The 19,613-nt window shown below is 38.6% G+C and overlaps 1 protein-coding gene across 4 annotated transcripts in view; it reads right to left on the bottom strand.

Annotated features, from left to right (window-relative positions):
- The window catches only part of AMOT (angiomotin), a 76,786-nt gene that overhangs the window by 29,138 nt on the left and 28,035 nt on the right, over nt 1–19,613 (bottom strand). For all 4 annotated transcript variants that reach the window (XM_007535902.3, XM_060182799.1, XM_060182798.1 and 1 more), the window contains 4 exons: nt 16,019–16,505; nt 10,510–10,654; nt 9,073–9,165; nt 1,262–1,407 (listed from right to left, as the gene is read on the bottom strand). In XM_007535902.3, coding sequence (XP_007535964.1) covers nt 1,262–1,407; nt 9,073–9,165; nt 10,510–10,654; nt 16,019–16,505 — 871 coding nt within the window. The remainder of the gene's footprint in view (nt 1–1,261; nt 1,408–9,072; nt 9,166–10,509; nt 10,655–16,018; nt 16,506–19,613) is intronic.

Genomic DNA, 19,613 nt, shown 5'->3' with positions numbered 1-19,613 from the left:
ACAGGCTCCCCAACTGCAGGGGTGTCACTTCACAGGCAGTGAAGCAAGACTACAGGTGTCTATCTTTCTATCCCCTTCTCTGTCTTCCCCTTCTCTCTCAATTTCTCTTTGTCCTATCCAACAACAATGATAGCAATAACAAAAATAATAACAACAACAATAACAAGGGCAACAAAAGGGAAAAAAATTTTTAAAAATTAAATTAAAATTAAAAAAGCAAGTATGTAACAAATAAAACCAGGAAATATATCATCATATAATAGTTTTTGTCTTAAATTTATAAAGCTTTTTATTTATTATAATAGACTATCTCCTCTTAAAACAATTTAAATTTGTATAGAATGTACAGTACGGAAGCCGGTGTAATCTGAATTTTTTAGAAAGTTATAGTTTAGAATCAATTTTTGCTGGAATATAATCACCCCCTGAAGCACAGAACATCTAAGTGTGAGCAGTACTCTAATACAATGACAACTGACATCTAAAATTAATAACAGGCCAGCAGCAAAATCCCCCTTCTTTCGCATGAACAATTTGCTGTTGAAATTGAGTAATTTCTACATGAAAACTAATCAGATATATATTAATCATATGCTTAACAATATGGGGGTGGAATCTTGCATTTTTCAACATCTTTATGTACAAATAACACATTTACCTCTCAGTGTTCCTACTTTCCAGAAGCCCTTGGTCTGCCATACACTATAAGTCATCCCTGTGCCCTATCCTGTCCCATACCCTCCAAGGTAGCTTCTTTTACAAAATCATTTGCAAAGTAAAGCCAACAAGAAGTACAGGGATTCAGATTATTTTTATATTTATTTTTTTACCTGAGAGAGGAGTAACTTTCCACTAAGCTTGGGAAAACAAAGATATTTCTGATTTTAAGACCCCTCATGTGTTTTTAAGTAATCTGGAATCACTTTCTAGTCATTCCAAAATAAAACATGGAAAATTTTGTCACGGGCTTAAAGCAGGGCTGTAGATACATAGCACTAACTTCTTAGGTGGGGATATGGGGCAAATGAAATTTATTTCTTATATTTGGTGATGTTTTATTATTCTGAAATAAAAGAAAGGTATATACACAAATATTAAATCAAACTCTTGCATTAGCACAATTATAAATAAGTGATATCTCCTTTTTGTAGGATTGTGTGGCTGATTGTGTGTTCACCAAAATGGGAAGACCCTGCCCGTTGACTTCCCAGCCTTGAACACCATCTACTTCTCAAAAAAAAAAAAAAAAAAAACCACATACCTCTTCCTCCAGCTTCACCACCTTGGCCTGGGCATTACTCAAGGCCTGATCTCGGATTTCAATGTGTCGCCTTTGGTCCTCATTGGTAGAACGGGCAGTGGCTAGCTCAGCTTCTAGCTTCTCCTTCTCCTTCTGGTTTTCTTTATCTATCCAGACAAGAATTATCAATCAGTACTACCATTCTGGAGCAGGTCCGAAAATTTACTTGCAGAAACTGACAATCATATTCATCGCTAGATACTCAAGTATTCTAATACACAGTTTTAAAAAGCAGAGTACTGAGTTTTGAGAACTCTATTCTTTTCTCTAAAAAATAATGAAAAAGTTGACTCTGGTCAGTCACACTGAACTTGTGCTATAGACATTAAATGTGTGTGTGTGTGTGTGTGTGTGTGTGTGTGTGTGTGTGTGTGTATCCCGGTTCGAGCCCCTGGCTCCCCACCTGCAGGGGAGTCGCTTCACAGACGGTGAGGCAGATCTGCAGGTGTCTATCTTTCTCTCCCCCTCTCTCTCTTCCCCTCCTCTCTCCATTTCTCTCTGTCCTATCTAACAATGCCAACATCAGTAACAACAACAATAATAAATACAACAACAATAAAAAACAAGGGCAACAAAAGGGAAAATAAATAAATATAAAAAGAAGAAAATTCACATAATAATGGCCAATGTACAAAAATATTGATAAAGATGCAAAAGGTACTAAAAGTGTTACACAAAGAATCTCTCTCTCTCTCTCTCTCTCACACACACACACGGAAAGTCAGCTTATCCATTCAGTTTTTATTTCTTCAAATAACCTGATTGCCACGAATGAGCAGTTGAAACTCCTACATGCTCTCCTTCTCCATAAGAGCATATTATACAATCTTAAAATGATATTTCATTTTTCCTATTGTTTGTTCATGAAGTGCATTCAATATATTTTAAATGGAATTTTACAAAATTCATAAGAACATAAAATAACTTTACAAGAAAATTTCACTCACTAATATTATTTTCTAACCTTAGTCAAATATATTAAACAGTATATCTTCTTCAAGGAACGTCTAACCTAACACCAGCAGCCACCTTAACAAAGCAATTTGCTTTATCCTTTGGGAACTCAATGTCTTTAAGAAGAGCATAAAGTAAAATTAGAATTCATGCTATGTTTTACTGTACTCCCACTCTTGCATGCTAGGTGGGCTGCAATAGGGACACTGGAAAGAATAGAGCAGGGATAGAGAGAAAACATTAGTTTCAAAGGAATTTATTTGATAAAGTTTTCTAAGGTGCTGGGTGTGGTGCACTTGGTAGAGCACACATGTTACAATGCACAAAGACTTAGGTTCTAGCCCCCAGACCTGCAGGGGGAAAGTTTTGTAAATGGTGGAGCAGGGCTGCAGGAGTCTTTCTCTCTTCCTATCTCCCTCCCCCTTTCCTCTCAATTTGAATGTCTCTATCAAATAAATAAAGAAAACACAAAATAAAAAAATTCTACTTTGTAATCTTCTGCTGAATAATCAAGAATTATGCTTATAGAATTTTAAAATTAGAATGATTTATTAAAGGTAGTGTATGTGTGTGTGTGTGTGTGTGTGTGTGTGTGTAATATCTATGAATTCAGAATGAAACAGCTCAGTGAGCAAATAGTATCACTAGGATTTTATAGAAAATTCAGTTAAGTAGCATCTATGTACTGATGACTTAATGCATATTAACAAGTAAGCAGTAAGGTAGAACAAAGCACCAGTATGGTACTGCGGTCAAATCTGCAATTTTCAAAAGAATGGAGAAACAATAACAAAAGTTAGCATGTGAATAAGCTGATGTAGTTTTTATACACTGGTGGATAAATTGCTTCTTCTAAGACATACTGACAAGGAAACTAGAGAAAGGGAAAAAAAAGTAGATATCCCAGATCTGAAATCAGAACAGCCCAGAAAGGAAGAAAGCATTGTAAGTGATTATCAACAAAGCTTGTAAAAGCAGGCTGGAAGCTGACTGAAATAACTTGATAGGATCATGTGAAGCCCCCCCTCCAAAAAATTGAGGGATGAAAAGTCTCTATCAAGCACTACTCCAACAGTCACTCTGAGAGGAATGAGGGATGAGAGGTGCCTACTTCAGGCATCTAAAGAAGTTTGATCAACTGTTTTCTTCCAACTCACTGTCTCTACAGACTCAATCCATTCTGTAGGTTTTACTGTAGCAATTGGAAAGAATGAGGCAGGTGGGGATATACAGCATAATGGTTATGCAAACAAACTCTCATACCTGAGGCTCTAAGGTACCATCATAAACCAGAGTTGAGCAGTGCTCTGATAAGGAAAAAAAAATGCAGATTTGACCACTGTAACACTCGTGCTCTGTTTTATCTTACTGCCTACTTATTAATATGCATTAAGTCATCAGTACATAGACGCTGCTTAACTGTATATATAAAAGGAATATTTAGGGGGTGGAGCCAAGATGGTAGCATGAAGAAAACTCATGGCTTTCTCTTTGCAAAGCAGCTTCTTAAAACCTGGGAATTCTGAGTCCCAAGATTCCCAGGCCAGTGGTGGAGAAAGTGTATAGGAGGGGTCAAAGTGGAACCAAGGCAGATTCACAAGTTATATACAGGGTGGCAATAGGCTGGAAAAAGGACAATGCAGATTCCAGACAAGGAGCTGGAGTTGCTGTGAATTTTAATTTCTCCCTCTGGACTGCCCCCTCTTACCCCCCTCACTCCAGAGGTGTAAGGGGACCAGCTGCAGACAAGGAGGATCTCCTGTGAAGTCAATCGCATTATCAAGATCCCAAGATTAACAGGGAGTCATCCATCCAAAGGAGGTTTTTGTTTGTTTGTTTATTTGCTTGCTTATTTGTATTTTCCCCAAGTAGGCTGGAGCTCTTTCTGATTTGTCAAGTTCCATGACCAATCTCTGCTTCTACTGGGGCTGTGAGATGGCTCTCTTTTAATTATCTTTCTTTCTTTTCTCTAGCACTTTAGTTTATGTTGCTTTTTGCAATTGGTATTGCTTTGTTTAGGAAAGGGAAGAGTTTGTTTTTTCTTTCTTGTGTCCCAAAAAGGATTGCTTAAATAATGTTATTTACCTATTTATTTATTTATTTAACCAGAGCACTGTTCAACTCTGGTTTATGGTGTTGTAGGGGATTGAACCTGAGACTTCGGAGCCTCAGGCATGAGAGTCTCTTTGCATAAACATCATGCTATCTACCCCTGCCCAATCAATTTATTTTTTAGCTAGGGAATCACACATAAGAGAGAGGTTTTGTATAGCTAATTTGGAGTAGTTAAAACTGCAGACTTATACTCAAGTGTTTTTTTTTGTTCATTTTTTTGTTCATTTTTGTTTTGTTTTTTTCATTGTTGTGAGTTTATCTTCCCTTCTTAACGCTCTGACCAAAATTAGCCTTTGTTGTTGTTGCCTTGCATTTACTGGTGATTGGTTGTGCTCTCTATTGTGGTAGTAGTATTTTGTTGTTTGTTTGTTTTTATTTTCTCTTTCTCTCTTTTCTCCTCTTTTATGTCTCTTTCCCCCATCTGATTTGAAAATTCTTAACTTTTTCTCCTGTTTTTGCTGTATTCACTTGTACTTATTTGTGATTTATCTTGTGTAAGAAGTCTGATGTAGTACCATTTTTCTTTCTACATCTCCCTTTCTTTTCTCTCTTTTCTGACTATCTCCTGAATTTATGTTTGATAGAGATAGAGTTTTGTAATGGTCCTTGCTTTGTGTTTTGTTGTTTTGGTTTTTTGTGTGTTTTGTATTTGGATGGGGAGAGTTTTCATAGCTAACTGGTTTTGGTCAAACTACATTAATCAACATTTCATTGCTGTTGTATTTGCTGAGGTTTGTGATAAGAGGTCTTTTGGTTTTGTGGGGCTTTTCCTCACTCAGCACAACAACTAAACAAAAATAGCAAAGACACAAAACTACAAAACACACCAAAAAAAATGGTCAAATCTAAAATAGTTAAAGTAACTACAACAACAAATCAGGACAGCAGCCCAGTAGAAATTCCAAGTAAGCCAGAAGCAACTAAAAATAAGGAAAATATCCAAACACTAATTAATACACTAATTATAAGAGTGAGGAAAGCTTTTGAGGAAAATACTGGGAATAATTAGATACCATTCCACTCCTGTGAGAATGTCATACATCAAAAATGACAAACAACAATAAATGCCAGAGAAGTTGTGAGGACAAAGGAACCCTCCTGCACTGCTGGTGCAAATGAAAATTGATCCAACCTCTGTGGAGAGCAGTCTGGAGAACCCTCAGAAGGCTAGAAAGCAGGATTTGACTGAGTTTGGAATAGGACACCAAAGTAAAAATCTCTGGGTGGAGGATGAGGGTGGATGTTCTGCTTCACTGGGAGCTGGGGGGTGAGGATGGGATAGGACACAGTCTTTTGGTGGTGGGAATGGTGTTTATGTACAACTCGTCATATAAATCACTATTTAATTAATATGAGAGGGGAAATTGATTATGTATACACCTATGTTCTTAGCAGCACAGTTCTTAAAAGCCAAAACCTGGAGACAACCCAGGTGTCCAACAACAGATGAGTGGCTGAGAAAGCTATGGTATATATACACATGGGAATACTACTCAACTATTAAGAATAACAAATCTACCTTTTTGACCCATCTTAGATGGAGCTAGAAGGAATTACGTTAAGTGAGATAAATAAGAAAGACGAAGACGAGTATGGGATGATCCCACTCATAAACAGAAGTTGAGAAAGAAGAACAGAAAGGGAAACTCAAAGCAGGATTTGACTGAGTTTGGAGTATTGCACCAAAGTAAAAAATCTCTGGGAGGGGGGAGGGTGAGATTAGATTTTCAGCTTCAGTGTGGATGGGTGCGGGGAGGGACTGTACAGACCTTTAGTGACAGGAATGGTGTTAATATACACTTCTGTTAACTTATAGTCTTACAAATCACTATTTAATCAATATGAGAGGGAAAATGTATTTAGTATCTCAAACTTTTTGATGCATAGACCATAGTTCTGAGTATATATTCCTTCAACCTAAGCACTTAAAACATCAAATTGGTAACCTGATTGAATTTTAACGTGGGGTTAAATTGTTAATACATTTCTAATAACGACTTTGTCTTTGAAATATTAAATCACCTATAATCTTAGATCAGGGAGACCAGAAGCTATTGGTTGTGTAACTTTATAAGATACAGCTATATGTAAACAGTGTTAAAGGACATAAATTATGGTGAGGTACTTGTATGATAAGAAAATCCTAACAGTGGAATTTTCAATGTAGAATGAACTTCCAATTGATTTGGTTATAATAGTAACTATCTATTGCTTTCTTAGACCCTAAGACAGGAAGAGCCTTCTCCATTCTCTATAAAACCCATATTTCTCCAGTCTTGCAACCTCTGAGGTGGGGCTCGCTTTTATGCATGCTTCTCTAAATTCAGACCAATTGATACTGCACCTACTGATCCCAACCTAATCAATGCAACCAGTACCACCTGGTATGTTTCACTTCAGATTGTGTTCAGAGCTTCATTACTCTGGTGAGACCTTTCCTAGCTCATAGGACTCCGTAAATCCATTTTTGGTGGTGCACTTCCTAACAAAGCCTCAGAACCCAGATACAGACCAGGGCCCATGAGATAGGCCATATATACACATGTATACATAAGTTATACCTTAAAGTAAAAGTGCACAATAATTTACAGTGACTCAGTAAGTGCAGCATGCAAGTAGAAAGACCTAAAAAAAATCATAAAGTACCTAATGAAATAGTTTCTGCTTACACCTAGATAACCTCCTTACCTACTTCCTATTTCACTTCCTTCAGTCACTCAAAGGCTAGCTTTGTCAGACAAAGTAAGGACTACAAAAGCTGGATAAGGTCAAGAGACTAGCATACTTTAATTATGGCTCTTTTGGTCACTACCAGGCCACCCCATCACCTGGCGCTCTGCTCAGGGAATCCTGGAATTCCCACACAGGCATGATGGGCCTAGACCTCCAACAGATCCCTGTCTCCACTGTCACTGGTCATCTCCATCAGGAACAACACAGTGGACCCCTCTGTGGCCTTTCTAGGACCTTGCCCTCATCAGTGTCGATGAACAATGGTAAGGCAGCCCCATTTCTGAAGGGAGGTTGGGCCAACATACTCTACCACTGGAGGAAGGTGGGTTTTGAAACTAGTGCAGCCTAGAATGTTCCTAGCCATGGCCACAGAATGCAATCTCAGACCTATAGGGATGCAGAAGTTACACAGGTTCCTGTGCTGAATATGGGCACCAGACCAGATCGATGGGGTATATACTTAACAATATTTATACACTATTCCCATATTTGGGAGATATTCCCTTCCCTGATCCAGCTTTCTAGTTTTATTCCCAACTCTGACACCATCTCCCCAGACAAACCCTTTGGTCCATCTGCATGCTAACTGTTGGGTTCATGCAAAAACTAGTAAAGTCATAAGCCCCTTGGAATATACCTAAAATCGACTTCCTAGCTTTTCCCAAAATGGAGACCCCAAATCTCAGCTGCTATATTATTGCCTTTGGGTTCCTGACTATTAAACAATTTCTTCTGCTTTATATCTTAATACTTTTTCAGCCACCAAGTTGCAGATGCTACCATGATGCCAACCTGACTTCCCTGGCCAGATGACCTCACCAATGTGTCCTGGAACTCCACCTCCCCAGAGCACTGCCCCACTAGGGAAAGATAGAGACAGGCTGGGAGTATGATCAACCTGCCAAAACCCATGTCCAGCAGAGAACCCATTGCAGAAACCAGATGTTCCACCTCCTGTACCCTATAATGATCCTGGGTCCATGCACCCAGAGAGACAAAGAACAGAAAATCTTTCAATGGAAGTAATGGGATATGGAGCTCTGGTGGTGGGGATTGTATGGAATTGTACCCCTCTTATCCTATGGTCTTGTCAATATTTCCATTTTATAAATAAATTAAAAGAGGAATATATAGCTCTTACCTCCTCCCAACTCTAATTCCACAACCAGTCACTTGTTCATGCCACAGCAGTGCTTCTGTTCTAGCTACTCTTACATCCCACCAGCATGTAACATTAAATAAAACAGAGTGTATGACTAAGGAATGCCAGGTGCAGCTTATAAATTCCAAATCCTAATCTTATTTTTCCAACTTTCTTTTTTTAATATTTATTTATTTATTCCCTTTTGTTGCCCTTGTTGTTTTATTGTTTTAGTTATTGATGTCATCGTTGTTGGATAGGACAGAGAGAAATGGAGAAAGGACGGGAAGACAGAGAAGGGTAGAGAAAGACAGACACCTACAGACCTGCTTCACCATCTGTGAAGTGACTCCCCTGCAGGTGCAGAGCTAGGGGCTTGAACCGGGATCCTTATGCCAGTCCTGGTGTTTTGTACCATGTGCACTTAACCCACTGCGCTACCGCCTGACTCCCTCCAAATCCTAATCTTTAATCTGTTAATTATTCCCATCTCTAGCAGAACAAAAACAAGGAATCTTCAACATTAAATCCCATTAACAATGAGGGACCCCAAGTTCAACAGTAAAATCTAGAACTTGACAAAATTTAGTTATGATTTAGTTCAGAAGAAGCCACATGGATGCAAGTAGATATAATGGCAAGTAATCTTCTTGGCCTAGAAGGGGAAGAGTAGAGTCTCCCAACTCCATGCTTTACCTAGAAAAGGAATCTCAACAAGCTATCCACTCTATCCTGAAAAATCTATAAGATCAAGCAGATTGTATAATCTTTTCACACATCCTGCTCCCACCCATTGATTCATATCTATTGCTAATGATTTCAGACTTACTTTTTGCAAAAAGCTGAGAGATGGTTTTTCTGGTGTCTTCTGAACCCTCATATTCTTTCTCTGCAAGCTGTTTGTTGGCAGTCTCTAGTCGCTCTGTAGAATTTGGAAACAATCAACAGGGGTGCGCCATTTCAGCACATACTGTTTGTTCTCTAAATACAGAATGTGGCCAAGGGTGGGGGATATAACATAATAGTTACACAAACAGACTTTCATGCCTGAGGTTTTGAGGTGCCCGGTTCAATTCCTCATACCACCTTAAGTCAGAGTTGAGCAGTGCTCTGCTCTGGGAAAAGCAGAAGGGGGGGAGAGGGGAGGGGGAGGGGGGAAGAGGAAACTAAGCAAGTCCAGTCTGTTTCATCTCCTAACATAAGAAAGGATAGGGGCTGGGTGGTGGTTGAGTGCACATGTTACAATGGGCAAGTACCCAGGTTTGAGCCCCCGGTCCCCACCTTCAGGGGGAAAGCATCACGAGTGAAACAGTGATGCAGATGTCTCTCTGTCCCTTTTCCTCTCTATCTCCCCTTTCCTCTTTATTTCTGGTTGTCTCTATCCAAGACACAAGACAATAATAAAAAAATCTAATATAAGAAAGGCTAACCTGTATGTAGGTTTGCAAATGTTCATTATTATATATACCAAGATAGCAATAAAAGAGATTTTAATGCATTTACTCTTCATTGACAACATTAAGAGCAGAATTGTAAATATCAATTAAATAATCTTGATATAGATAATAGATATTCTACCAGAAATAAGAGCAAAGTTAGTATAAAGTCTTTAAAATCCTGTAATGGTAAACCTAGATGGAAGTGATACAACTCCTCTAGTTCTTATTCTTCATGTAAAGAGACTAAACCCCAAATTAGAAGGCATTAAGGTGATCATTTCTCACCATCTTCAATAATAGTGTGCTAAGATAAAATACAATAATTTGCCCCCAGAGGGATAAAGAGTAGGAAAGCTATCAGGGGAGTGGATGGGATACGGAGTTCTGGTAGTGGGAATTGTGTGAAGTTGTACCCTTCTTAGCCCATGGTTCTTTTCAGTGTTTCCTTTTCATAAATAAAAATTTTTTAAAAATACAATAATTCCCCCGAACAATAGAAGACACTAAAATTCCAGGCTTACATAATAAACAGATGTATCAAATCATTGTGAAACCTGCAAAGGAAGAGAGGCAGCACAGAATGTGGGCACAGGGCAGGTGAGTCTAGGAGTCACAATAGGGAAACTGACTGGTTAATGCATCAGTTCCCCCTTACGGTTGCTAAACAAACTTAAGGCCAAGTACCACTACTGTCAAAATAAATCAATACCTTGCAATTTAGTGACTCTACTGCTAGGCTGCAAATGCCTTAGGAGCCTTCACTTATCTGCTCCATAACACTTCATCTTCACTGTATTCAGCCAATGTTTCAGAAGTGAATCCCTCACCTCTCAGATCCCTGTTGAAGTCATGCATCCTCCGTATCTCGCCCTCAAGCTTGTTTCTCATGGCTTTCTCCAGGGCTTCTCTTTTGGAGGATGACTTCACAAGGTTCTCATATGCTTCTGAAACACGCTGGATTTCTGTCTCCACCTGAACAACAAAAAATATAGTGGTGAAAACTAATGTAGTCATGGGCACTGTGGAATATACCTAAAATAGACTCATTAGCTATTTCCAAAACGAAGACCCCCAAACTTCATCTGCAATATTCTAGCCTTTAGGGTCATGATTAATCAATAATTTGTATGGCTTTATATGTTAATTCTTTTTCAGCCACCAGGTTCCAGATGCTACCATGATGTCAACCGGACTTCCCTAGACAGATAACCCCAACAATGTGTCCTGGAGTTCTGCTTCCTCAGAGCCCTGCCCCACTAGGGAAAGAGAGAAGCAGACTGGAAGTATGGATCGACTTGTCAATGCCCATGTTCAGCAGGGAAGCAGTTACAGAAGCCAGACCTTCCACCTTCTGTACCCCATAATGATCCTGGGTCCACACTCCCATGGGGTTAAGAATAGGAAAGCTATCAGGGTAGGGGATGGGATATGAAGCTCTGGGGGTAGGAACTGTACCTCTCTTATTCTATGGTCTTGTCAGTGTTTCTAGTTTGTAAATAAATTAATTAAAAAATATATTAAGCAAATTTGATCTTTAAAAAAAAAGATAGTGGAGATGTACATAACCTGATCTGGAAGATGGTCTGAAAATACCTATGCACCTTTTTTCTTTTATTTTTTTCTGCCACCAGTTATTACTGGGGCTCTGTGCCAAGCACTTCAAATTCATTGTTCCCAGCAGTCACCAACCCCACTTTTTTCTCTTTCTATTTTATTGGATAGGACAAATAAAAATTGAGAGAGATGGGGGAGATAGAGAGAGAAAGAGACACCTGCAACCCTGAGTCACCACTCATGAAGTGTCCTTCCTGCAGCTGGGGATCAGGGGCTCAAACTCAGATACTTGTGCATGGTAATGTATGCACTTAAGCAGTTGCAGCACCGCTCAGTCCCCATATGCAAACTTTTAATAATAGCCTCTCTACTGGAATTATAGATAGCTAGAAGGCAAGCATAACAGAGACAGATGAGAAAATTTCCCAAAGCATACTAAATTCTACTTTATGTTCAATAATTAACTCACAGATTCTTGAGATAACCTGAGATTAAAAAATACAGTTTTGCTTCCAGAGTAGGTTGTAAGAATTAGTGAATTTCATAATTTTGAAATGATTTTGATTTATCAACAGGAATTTGCTTAAATTTGAAAATATTAATAGTGTATATGGGTGTACAGAAAAATGCATTTTCCCTAATTTCCACTATCTACCTGTACAATAACTTTCTCACCATTTAATCAGAAAGGTTACATCACTTTTCAGAAAGTTATTCAGTGATAGAAGTGAACCCTAAAACCTCTAAGGCTTAGACTCATACCATAGATAACGTCAATTAAAGAAATATTTTCAAGAACTTGTATTTAAAGCACTGTGTATGAACATTTATGATTATGAGTACACTATCAATTGTCCTCAATAAGTTTTCACTGTAATTATGTAAATATAAGTAAAGACACATTGAAAAGTAACAGTGTTGAGGTCAGGTGGTGGCACACCTGGTTAAGTGCACACATTACAGTATACAAGGACACAGGTTCAAGCCCCCAGTCCCCAACTACAGGGGGAAAGCTTCACAAGTGGTGAAGTAGGGCTGCAGGTGTCTCTCTCCTTCCCTACCCCTCCTCCTCTCAATTTCTATCTCTATCCAATAATAAATAAAAATTAAGTAGAGGAGAGAGGAACAATTTCAGAAGAGGTGGCATTTAAAGTCAAATCTTAAAAGCCGGGTGAGATTTTAATGAGCAGAGGTGAGGAAAAGAAGTCCCCATAATGACCAGTAGTGTGGTATGACTGGAGAATGGAATATGAAGGGAAGCCAGTGAAATCTGGCTATAAAGTTAGATTGGAGTCATATCATAAAAGGGTTTTAATGCCAGACATTTTTGGTCTTTATAACATAATCAGTAGAAAACTAAACAATTGCAGGGTTTGGTGTTTTTTTTTGTTTGTTTGTTTGTTTTTTTTTGGCTTCTTTACCAGAGCAGTACTCAACTCTAGTTAATAGTGGTGTCAGTGATCTAACCTTGAACCTCTCAAATGCAAATCCTCTATACTACGCCTGCACCATCTCCCAGCCCCACCTCCACTTAAGATTTTAACAGAAGTTCATGATCAAGATTGTTTAGTGGAAGCCCTGCATATCTCATAGGATAAAGAAAAAAAAAAAACAACATAAAACTTCAAAGAGAAAATATCTTCTCTTCAGTAAGCTCATACCAGGAAGAAAACAAATACTAGACTTCAGAGATTTCCTGTAACCAGTACAATTCTATCACATATATAACAATCAGAGAGATATTTGCATATAATTTGTATAAAACAAATACCATGGCCTATTAAGAAATTTTCAAATTAAATTTGACTCTTGTAACCATCCTGCAATCATTCTTAGTTTTCCACTATCCTCTTTAACAAAGCTCAGGTTATTTACAGGGAGACATATCAGGCCCCCAGTAGGAAACTGGCAGAAAGATGGTATTACCAAACAACTCAGATTTCAGTTGGCTCCAGCTCTAAAATTATGGCTAAATCAGGACTGCCTGCAAACAAATTAGGCTTACACCACAGAAAAGAGCAGACTAAGAAGTGTTTTTCTCTTTGCACATGTCACCAAGATAGCAGCACAGAAGGTGAAAATCAGTGAATGGTATTTAAGCACAAGATCAGCAAGGTCTGTGCTGGATAAAAGATTTTTGCAAGAAATTCATGTGATGTGCAGAGAAAGCAAACATTTCTATTTGAAAGAGGAGGGGTGGGAAAACTTCAGAGAGCAAGGTTTTCTCATTTTACCTACAGAATGCCACACCTCAGTGGTAAGCACTTCACTCAAATTGTTCAGAGTACTATTTCAAGACTTTGTACCAATCTTTTCTCTGCCCACTGTGTATATACTGTACCCTCTGAAAAAGCAAGCTGTGCTTCCATCAACAGGACCTTCCAGGAAAAGAAACCATAGGTCACAGAAGGTTATATCTACTGATTTGGTCTAAGTAATGGTAGGGGAAGAGCTAAGGGAGGGTGGCAGGTTTTCTTTCTTTTTTAAAAAAATATTTTTAAATATTGAATAGAGACAGCCAGAATTAAGAAGGCAGGGGTGGCAGAGAGGAAGAGAGACACAACACTGCTTCACCACTGAAGGCTTTCCTTCTGAAGGTGGGGGCCCAGGGCTTGAACCCAGGTCTTTGTTATTGTACCATGTGCGCTCAACCAGGTATGCCACCACTTGGCCCCTGGATGGCAGGTTTTCCAGATTTTATTGATTTTCTTCATGAGCTTCAGATTTTTTTTCCAGCATCAAGAAGCATCTACCTTGTTCTTTACTTATTTTTTGAGGCATCTTTCCTCATACTTGGAAATAAATAATACAAATCCTTTACCTCTCTTCTTCCCCGTCTCCCACCCTATTCAAAGATAACAATAAAGAAAGATAACAATTTGGCGGAGAATGAGGTGTGCTATCTTGGGGAGATGTGAAACTGTACCTCTCCAACAAATATCTTATAAACTGAAATTTCATCAGTTTCCTCATTTCTTTCCTTATCCTTTGACAAAGAAAGGTCTACAAAAATTATGAGTAGGAGCCAGGTGGTGGTGCACCTGGTTGAGCATGCATGTTACAGTACACAAGGACCCAGGTTCTAGCTCTGGCCCCTACTTGCAGGGGGAAAGCTTTGTGTGTGGTGAAGCAGGGTTGCATGTGTCTCTCTGTCTCTCTTCCTCTCTATAACCCCTTCCCTCTTGAATTCTGGCTGTCTCTATCCAATAAATACATAAATAAAGATAATTTTAAAAACTTAAAAAATAATTTTAACAAATAAAAATTTTTTAATTTTGTTATCAAAGATGACACTGAGGCTACCTTTAATAGAAAATCAGGAGAGGTGTGTTAACAAGTAAAGCTAATCAACCACACCTAGACAGTCTGCTTATAGTGAGTACAATTAGTTTATTGTATCTGTGTGCTGTGGAATGAGTTATACTTAAAATCAGAGGGAGATAATTAAAACTGAAATCCCTTTCAATTTGGCATTCAATCCCAACCACCCCATTTAGATTTGGGAAACATTTCAGGGCTGGTATGGGAAGTTTATTTGGCTACATTAAAAACACTTAGCAGTGTGTAACTCTTCTTTTATGATCAAATATAATTTATACAAATTCTCAGCTACATTCTGGCTCCTAAAATTTCCACTCCTAGGTGTCTCCTAAGGACAGAGCTGCTGAACATTATAATCCCCCCTGCCCTCCACCTTCACCCTTACTTCCCAGGACAATTCAGTGTGGGCAGATCAAACCACCATTAGCTCCACAGTGACAAAAGCTGCAAAGAGACTGCCAAAAGCATAACCCTATTCACTGATAGTCACTAGAAGCCAAGAGCTAAGGTTCCCTATTTGGGGCTTTAAGTTCTAAAGTCCCAGTTGCAGGAAACTGGAGGAGCCTAGCAAAGAATGCAAAGCCAGGGTTTACACTCCCTTTATTTTATTTATTTTTTCCTCCTTTCTCAGTTTAGGGCTCTTCACTGTCACTCAGCTTTGGTGCTAAACCCCTCCTGTTCCTCAACACATACCAGACAAAGAACAGATGCTGAATTAGAACTGCAGGAAAGGACCAAAGCAAAAAGTAGGAAACAAAGTGGTTCTGAAAAAGAGTTACTATGAGAAATCTCATTCAAAGTACTGTAATTCCTTTTCAAAACAAGACAGGACTAGATCAAACCTCAGTGGTAAGATGTTTCTAGGAGCCATGGTTTTATATCTAAGAGTCAAATTCAGTATTTACAAGCATATAATGAAGATAAGAGTTTTAAAATACTGACAGGTCTTTTACCTACATAGACACCACCAGTATTCTTGACATTACAAAGAAGTTTCTCTTGCCTTTTCAAGTTCTAAAACAATTTTCTTTAAGGATACAATGTCTTGGGAAACTAAAATGTTATTTCCCTCCCCATATAAATGTAATATTACTTCTCCTAGAAAGTCAGGCAGATAGTTTGTTCATCATTTTAACCATATCTAACCCCTAAAATCAGCCTATAAATCAAACAGCAACAGTGAACGTTTATATGAATTTTTTACATTTTCAAAATTATTTACATTATAAAAATTAAGGAGTTTAGTTTCACATCTTTATATGTGTATATAACTTGCCACACTCACTATCAAAGTTCACTGTCATTATTCCAACAAGACCTCTCTCAACACATTCCCTATACTCCACTCCCTCCCTTTCCTCCAATAACCACTATAGCTTTTGCAGAGTCTGAAAACTTTTTACATGAATATTTAACAGCGATCTAAAGGAGGCTTTAATATCTTCAAATAGGTGATCTCACCTTCTTCAGTCTTGCTACCTTCTCATAGCATCCGTCCAACTCCTGCCGCAAGTTTCGATTCTCATCTGAGAGAATTTCAACCATCTGCTGTGCTCTGGAAACAATGGCAAAAGGATCTGTTGGCATTGGCTGGTAAGAAGCAGACTGCTGAGCCCGTGGCATAGCTGAGTAGACTTCTCCAGAAGATGGCTGCTGCTGCTGTTGCTGCTGCTGGTGGGGAGGGTGCTGCTGCTGACTCAGGCCTGGCTGAGTGAGGCGGTAATGATCACCTTGGTGAGCCTGATTAGGAAGAAAATGCTGCTGTGGCCTTGGCAAGTGAGTTGAGTGGTCACCTTGGTTTGGGACCAAGGTATGCTGAGCAGGAGACAACCTAGTGGATGGTGGAGACTGCAGCAAGGGCAAGGAACCCCCAGATGTGAGGGAGGAAGTAGGGCTGTGAGGCTGAGAGTTTCTGGTTGACAGTGTCAAGGAGATGTCTTGTGGTAGCCTGGAAAACACAGACAGCATGTTAAGATTAATCTCTTTCCAACAGCAGTGGGAGAGAATACACAAACATTAGATGAGTAGGTTTCCAGTACCTCTAGGACACCTGAAAAATGAGTTGACAAGGCCACATTACTAAAAATCTCACTTTTTCAGACCTTACCTTCAGTGACTGACCAACAAGAGAGTGGTGTGGTCATGTTGTTAGAGATCTGCTTAGGAAAAGCAGAAGTGCCAGTATGTCTGCATACTGCACCAGCATCTCTCTCTCAACCTGACTGCTAAGGATATAAAATGTAAATAGATGCAGATGTGAGCAACCTGACTGCTAAGGATATAAAATGTAAATAGATGCAGATGTGAGCACCTAAAGACAAAGGATGAAGCACATCCCATCAGGGTCTCCTGTAACCCCAGAAGCAACTATAAAACTTGGAAGACCAGGAAGCTCAGGACCCAGATCCTTCCTCTCCCTCTCCCTCTCTCTCCCTCTCTCTTTCTCTCTCTCTCCCCTCTCTATCAACCTCCCTCCCTCCCTCTCTTGTCTACATGCCTCTTAGAGGGTGTATACTTTCCTCTTCTTCCCTATCCTTACTTTCTCTCAATAACTGCTTGAAACATGACTATCTCTTGTGTGATTCTTCCATGTAGCAGTCAGTCTAGAACCATTCTAGCAGAGCTTACAGCTTTGTTCCTTCTCATTTCCCTGCAACAATGTGAATAAGTGGCCTCAAAGTTTTCTTTGCGAAAATCTAAGTAATGCATGCTTGTGAGTTATTATTCAAGTCCAAGTATTTTAAATTAATCTCCTAAAGGCAGTAATCACACTTTTTTTTTTTTTTTTACCAGAGCACTGCTCAGCTCTGGTTTATGGTGATGCAGGGAATTGCATCTGGGATTTGGAGCCTCAGGCATGAGAGACTCTTTGCATAATCATTATGCTATCTACCCACACCCTGGTAATCACATCTTTATCTTAAACTAAATTTTTCTGACATTTTTAAGTCAAATCTAGAAAGTAAATTATATTTCCCAGATAGACACAACATTCAAAATCAGTCCTTATCTTATTATATGCAACTCCCACTGGTAATTCATATATACACAAACATTACTTGGGAATATTTACTTACTATATTAAAGGCAACATATGATAATCGTTGACTATAGTTATTAATAAGTTTATGATTCCTATTAGCAGTATTAATACTTGTAAGGGATTACAGGCAACACTACTATGCTATTTGTATCTATTAAATGACAAAAATGCAAGGATTAGAAGGGTCTTAAAGAAATAATTTAAGACAGCTCAGTCACTGAACAGAGAGGGAAATTTAGGTCCTGAGAGAAATGATGCATCAATATAAGCTGAGTTAGTGGTGATATCAGGATCAAAACCTTATTTTCTAATTCCCACTTGCTGAGCTCTTTGCATTAACACAATGCATTGATTTTCATTCACTGATACTCAAATTCTCAATCTATTTACTGCTTATAGAAAGAGAATGTGGATACATTATTTAATGTGGTTCTTCCATTCTTGTACCTAATACCAGACTATTTAGTCATCAAAGAAAGCAATCTGAATATGTGAATAGGCCATTTCCACCATTACTACTATTGTTAAGAATATCTGGCAGATATTCTTAATAGTAGTAGATGCAGAGGTTACACAGGCCCCTGTGCCAAATATGAATAGATATGGGCCCTAAATCAGATCAATGGGGTTTATAGTTAATGGTGTTTATATACTTTTCTTGTATTTGGGAGCTACTCTCTACTGTGATCCAGCTTTCTAGTTCTATTTTCAACTCTGCACCATCTTCCCAGAAAATACTTTTAGCTACCTGTGTGTTTGCTGTCAGGTTCAGTCAAAATTACTAAAGTCATGGGCACCTCGGAATATACCTAAAATAGACTAACCAGCTTATTCCCACACAAAGAGCCTGAGTTTCATCTTCTCTATTCTTACCTTTAGGTTCCTGACTACTAGTTTGTCCTGATTTGTGTTTTACTGCCTTTCAGACATCAAGTTGCAGATGCTATCATAAGGCCATCCTGACTTCCCTGGGCAGACGACCTCATTAATGTGTCCAGGAACCTCACTTCTCCAGGTCTCTGTCTCATCAGAGAAAGATAGAAACATGTTGGGGGTATGGAGTGATATGTTTAATGCCCATACCCAGTGGAGAAGCAATTACAGAAGCCAGTCCTTCAACCTTATATACCCTATAAAGGTCTTTGCTTCATACGCCCTGAGGAATAAAGAAAAGGGAACCTTCAAATGGAGGGAATGGGATATGGAACTCTGGTGGTGGGAATTGTATGGACTTGTACCCCTCTTATCCTACAATCTTGTCAATAATTATTATATCACTAATTAAAAAAAAGAATATCTGTCGGTGTATACTGAAGATTGGAACGTGTATTCACATCCCAGTTTTTGCTCAAATAACCTTGTATACACTTACATCCAGTGGATACTTGTTCTAAATTGATAATTCTGAATCCAGGGAAGACAGATGGCTTAGAACATGAGATCTGGGTCTCAGCAGTGTTTGGAGACCTTTACTACTGCTTATACTAGCTGTGTTAACCTTACTCAAGCTACTTAACCTGCATGAGATTATTAAAGTCACAGATGAATTGCACAAATGCTATATTCTTCTGATTCTTTTAGCTAAATAGAAGTTACATATAACCTTTTATTTACTTAGTGACAGACATAAATTGATCCTGTTAGTGATTTGACTTATGGGCTGTATAAATGATCCTTTTATTATTTATAAATTACAGAGAATTCATGGTGGAATGGGGACAAATCAACAGGAGCAATTCACTTTTAACTGGCATTCCAGATGCTAACACACATCCTTCTCATACACATTCCAGTTACCATTGTTTTTCATTAATCTGTCCCTACAAGAGATGCTCAATATCAGTCCACACACTTGTGCACAGATAGTCAATAAGCCAGATATTAGACCCCTTGAATTTGCATCAGTGGCTCCAGTATACTTACATTCTCCTGTTTTCATTCATATTACTATAATTAATTGTTAAATATTAAAGAGGCAACAACAATAATAACTACAACAACAATAAAAAACAA

The sequence above is a fragment of the Erinaceus europaeus genome, chromosome X (genome assembly GCF_950295315.1).
Source record: "Erinaceus europaeus chromosome X, mEriEur2.1, whole genome shotgun sequence".
In the NCBI taxonomy this organism is placed as follows: Eukaryota; Metazoa; Chordata; class Mammalia; order Eulipotyphla; family Erinaceidae; genus Erinaceus; species Erinaceus europaeus.
This window is presented reverse-complemented; position numbering and strand designations above follow the sequence as displayed.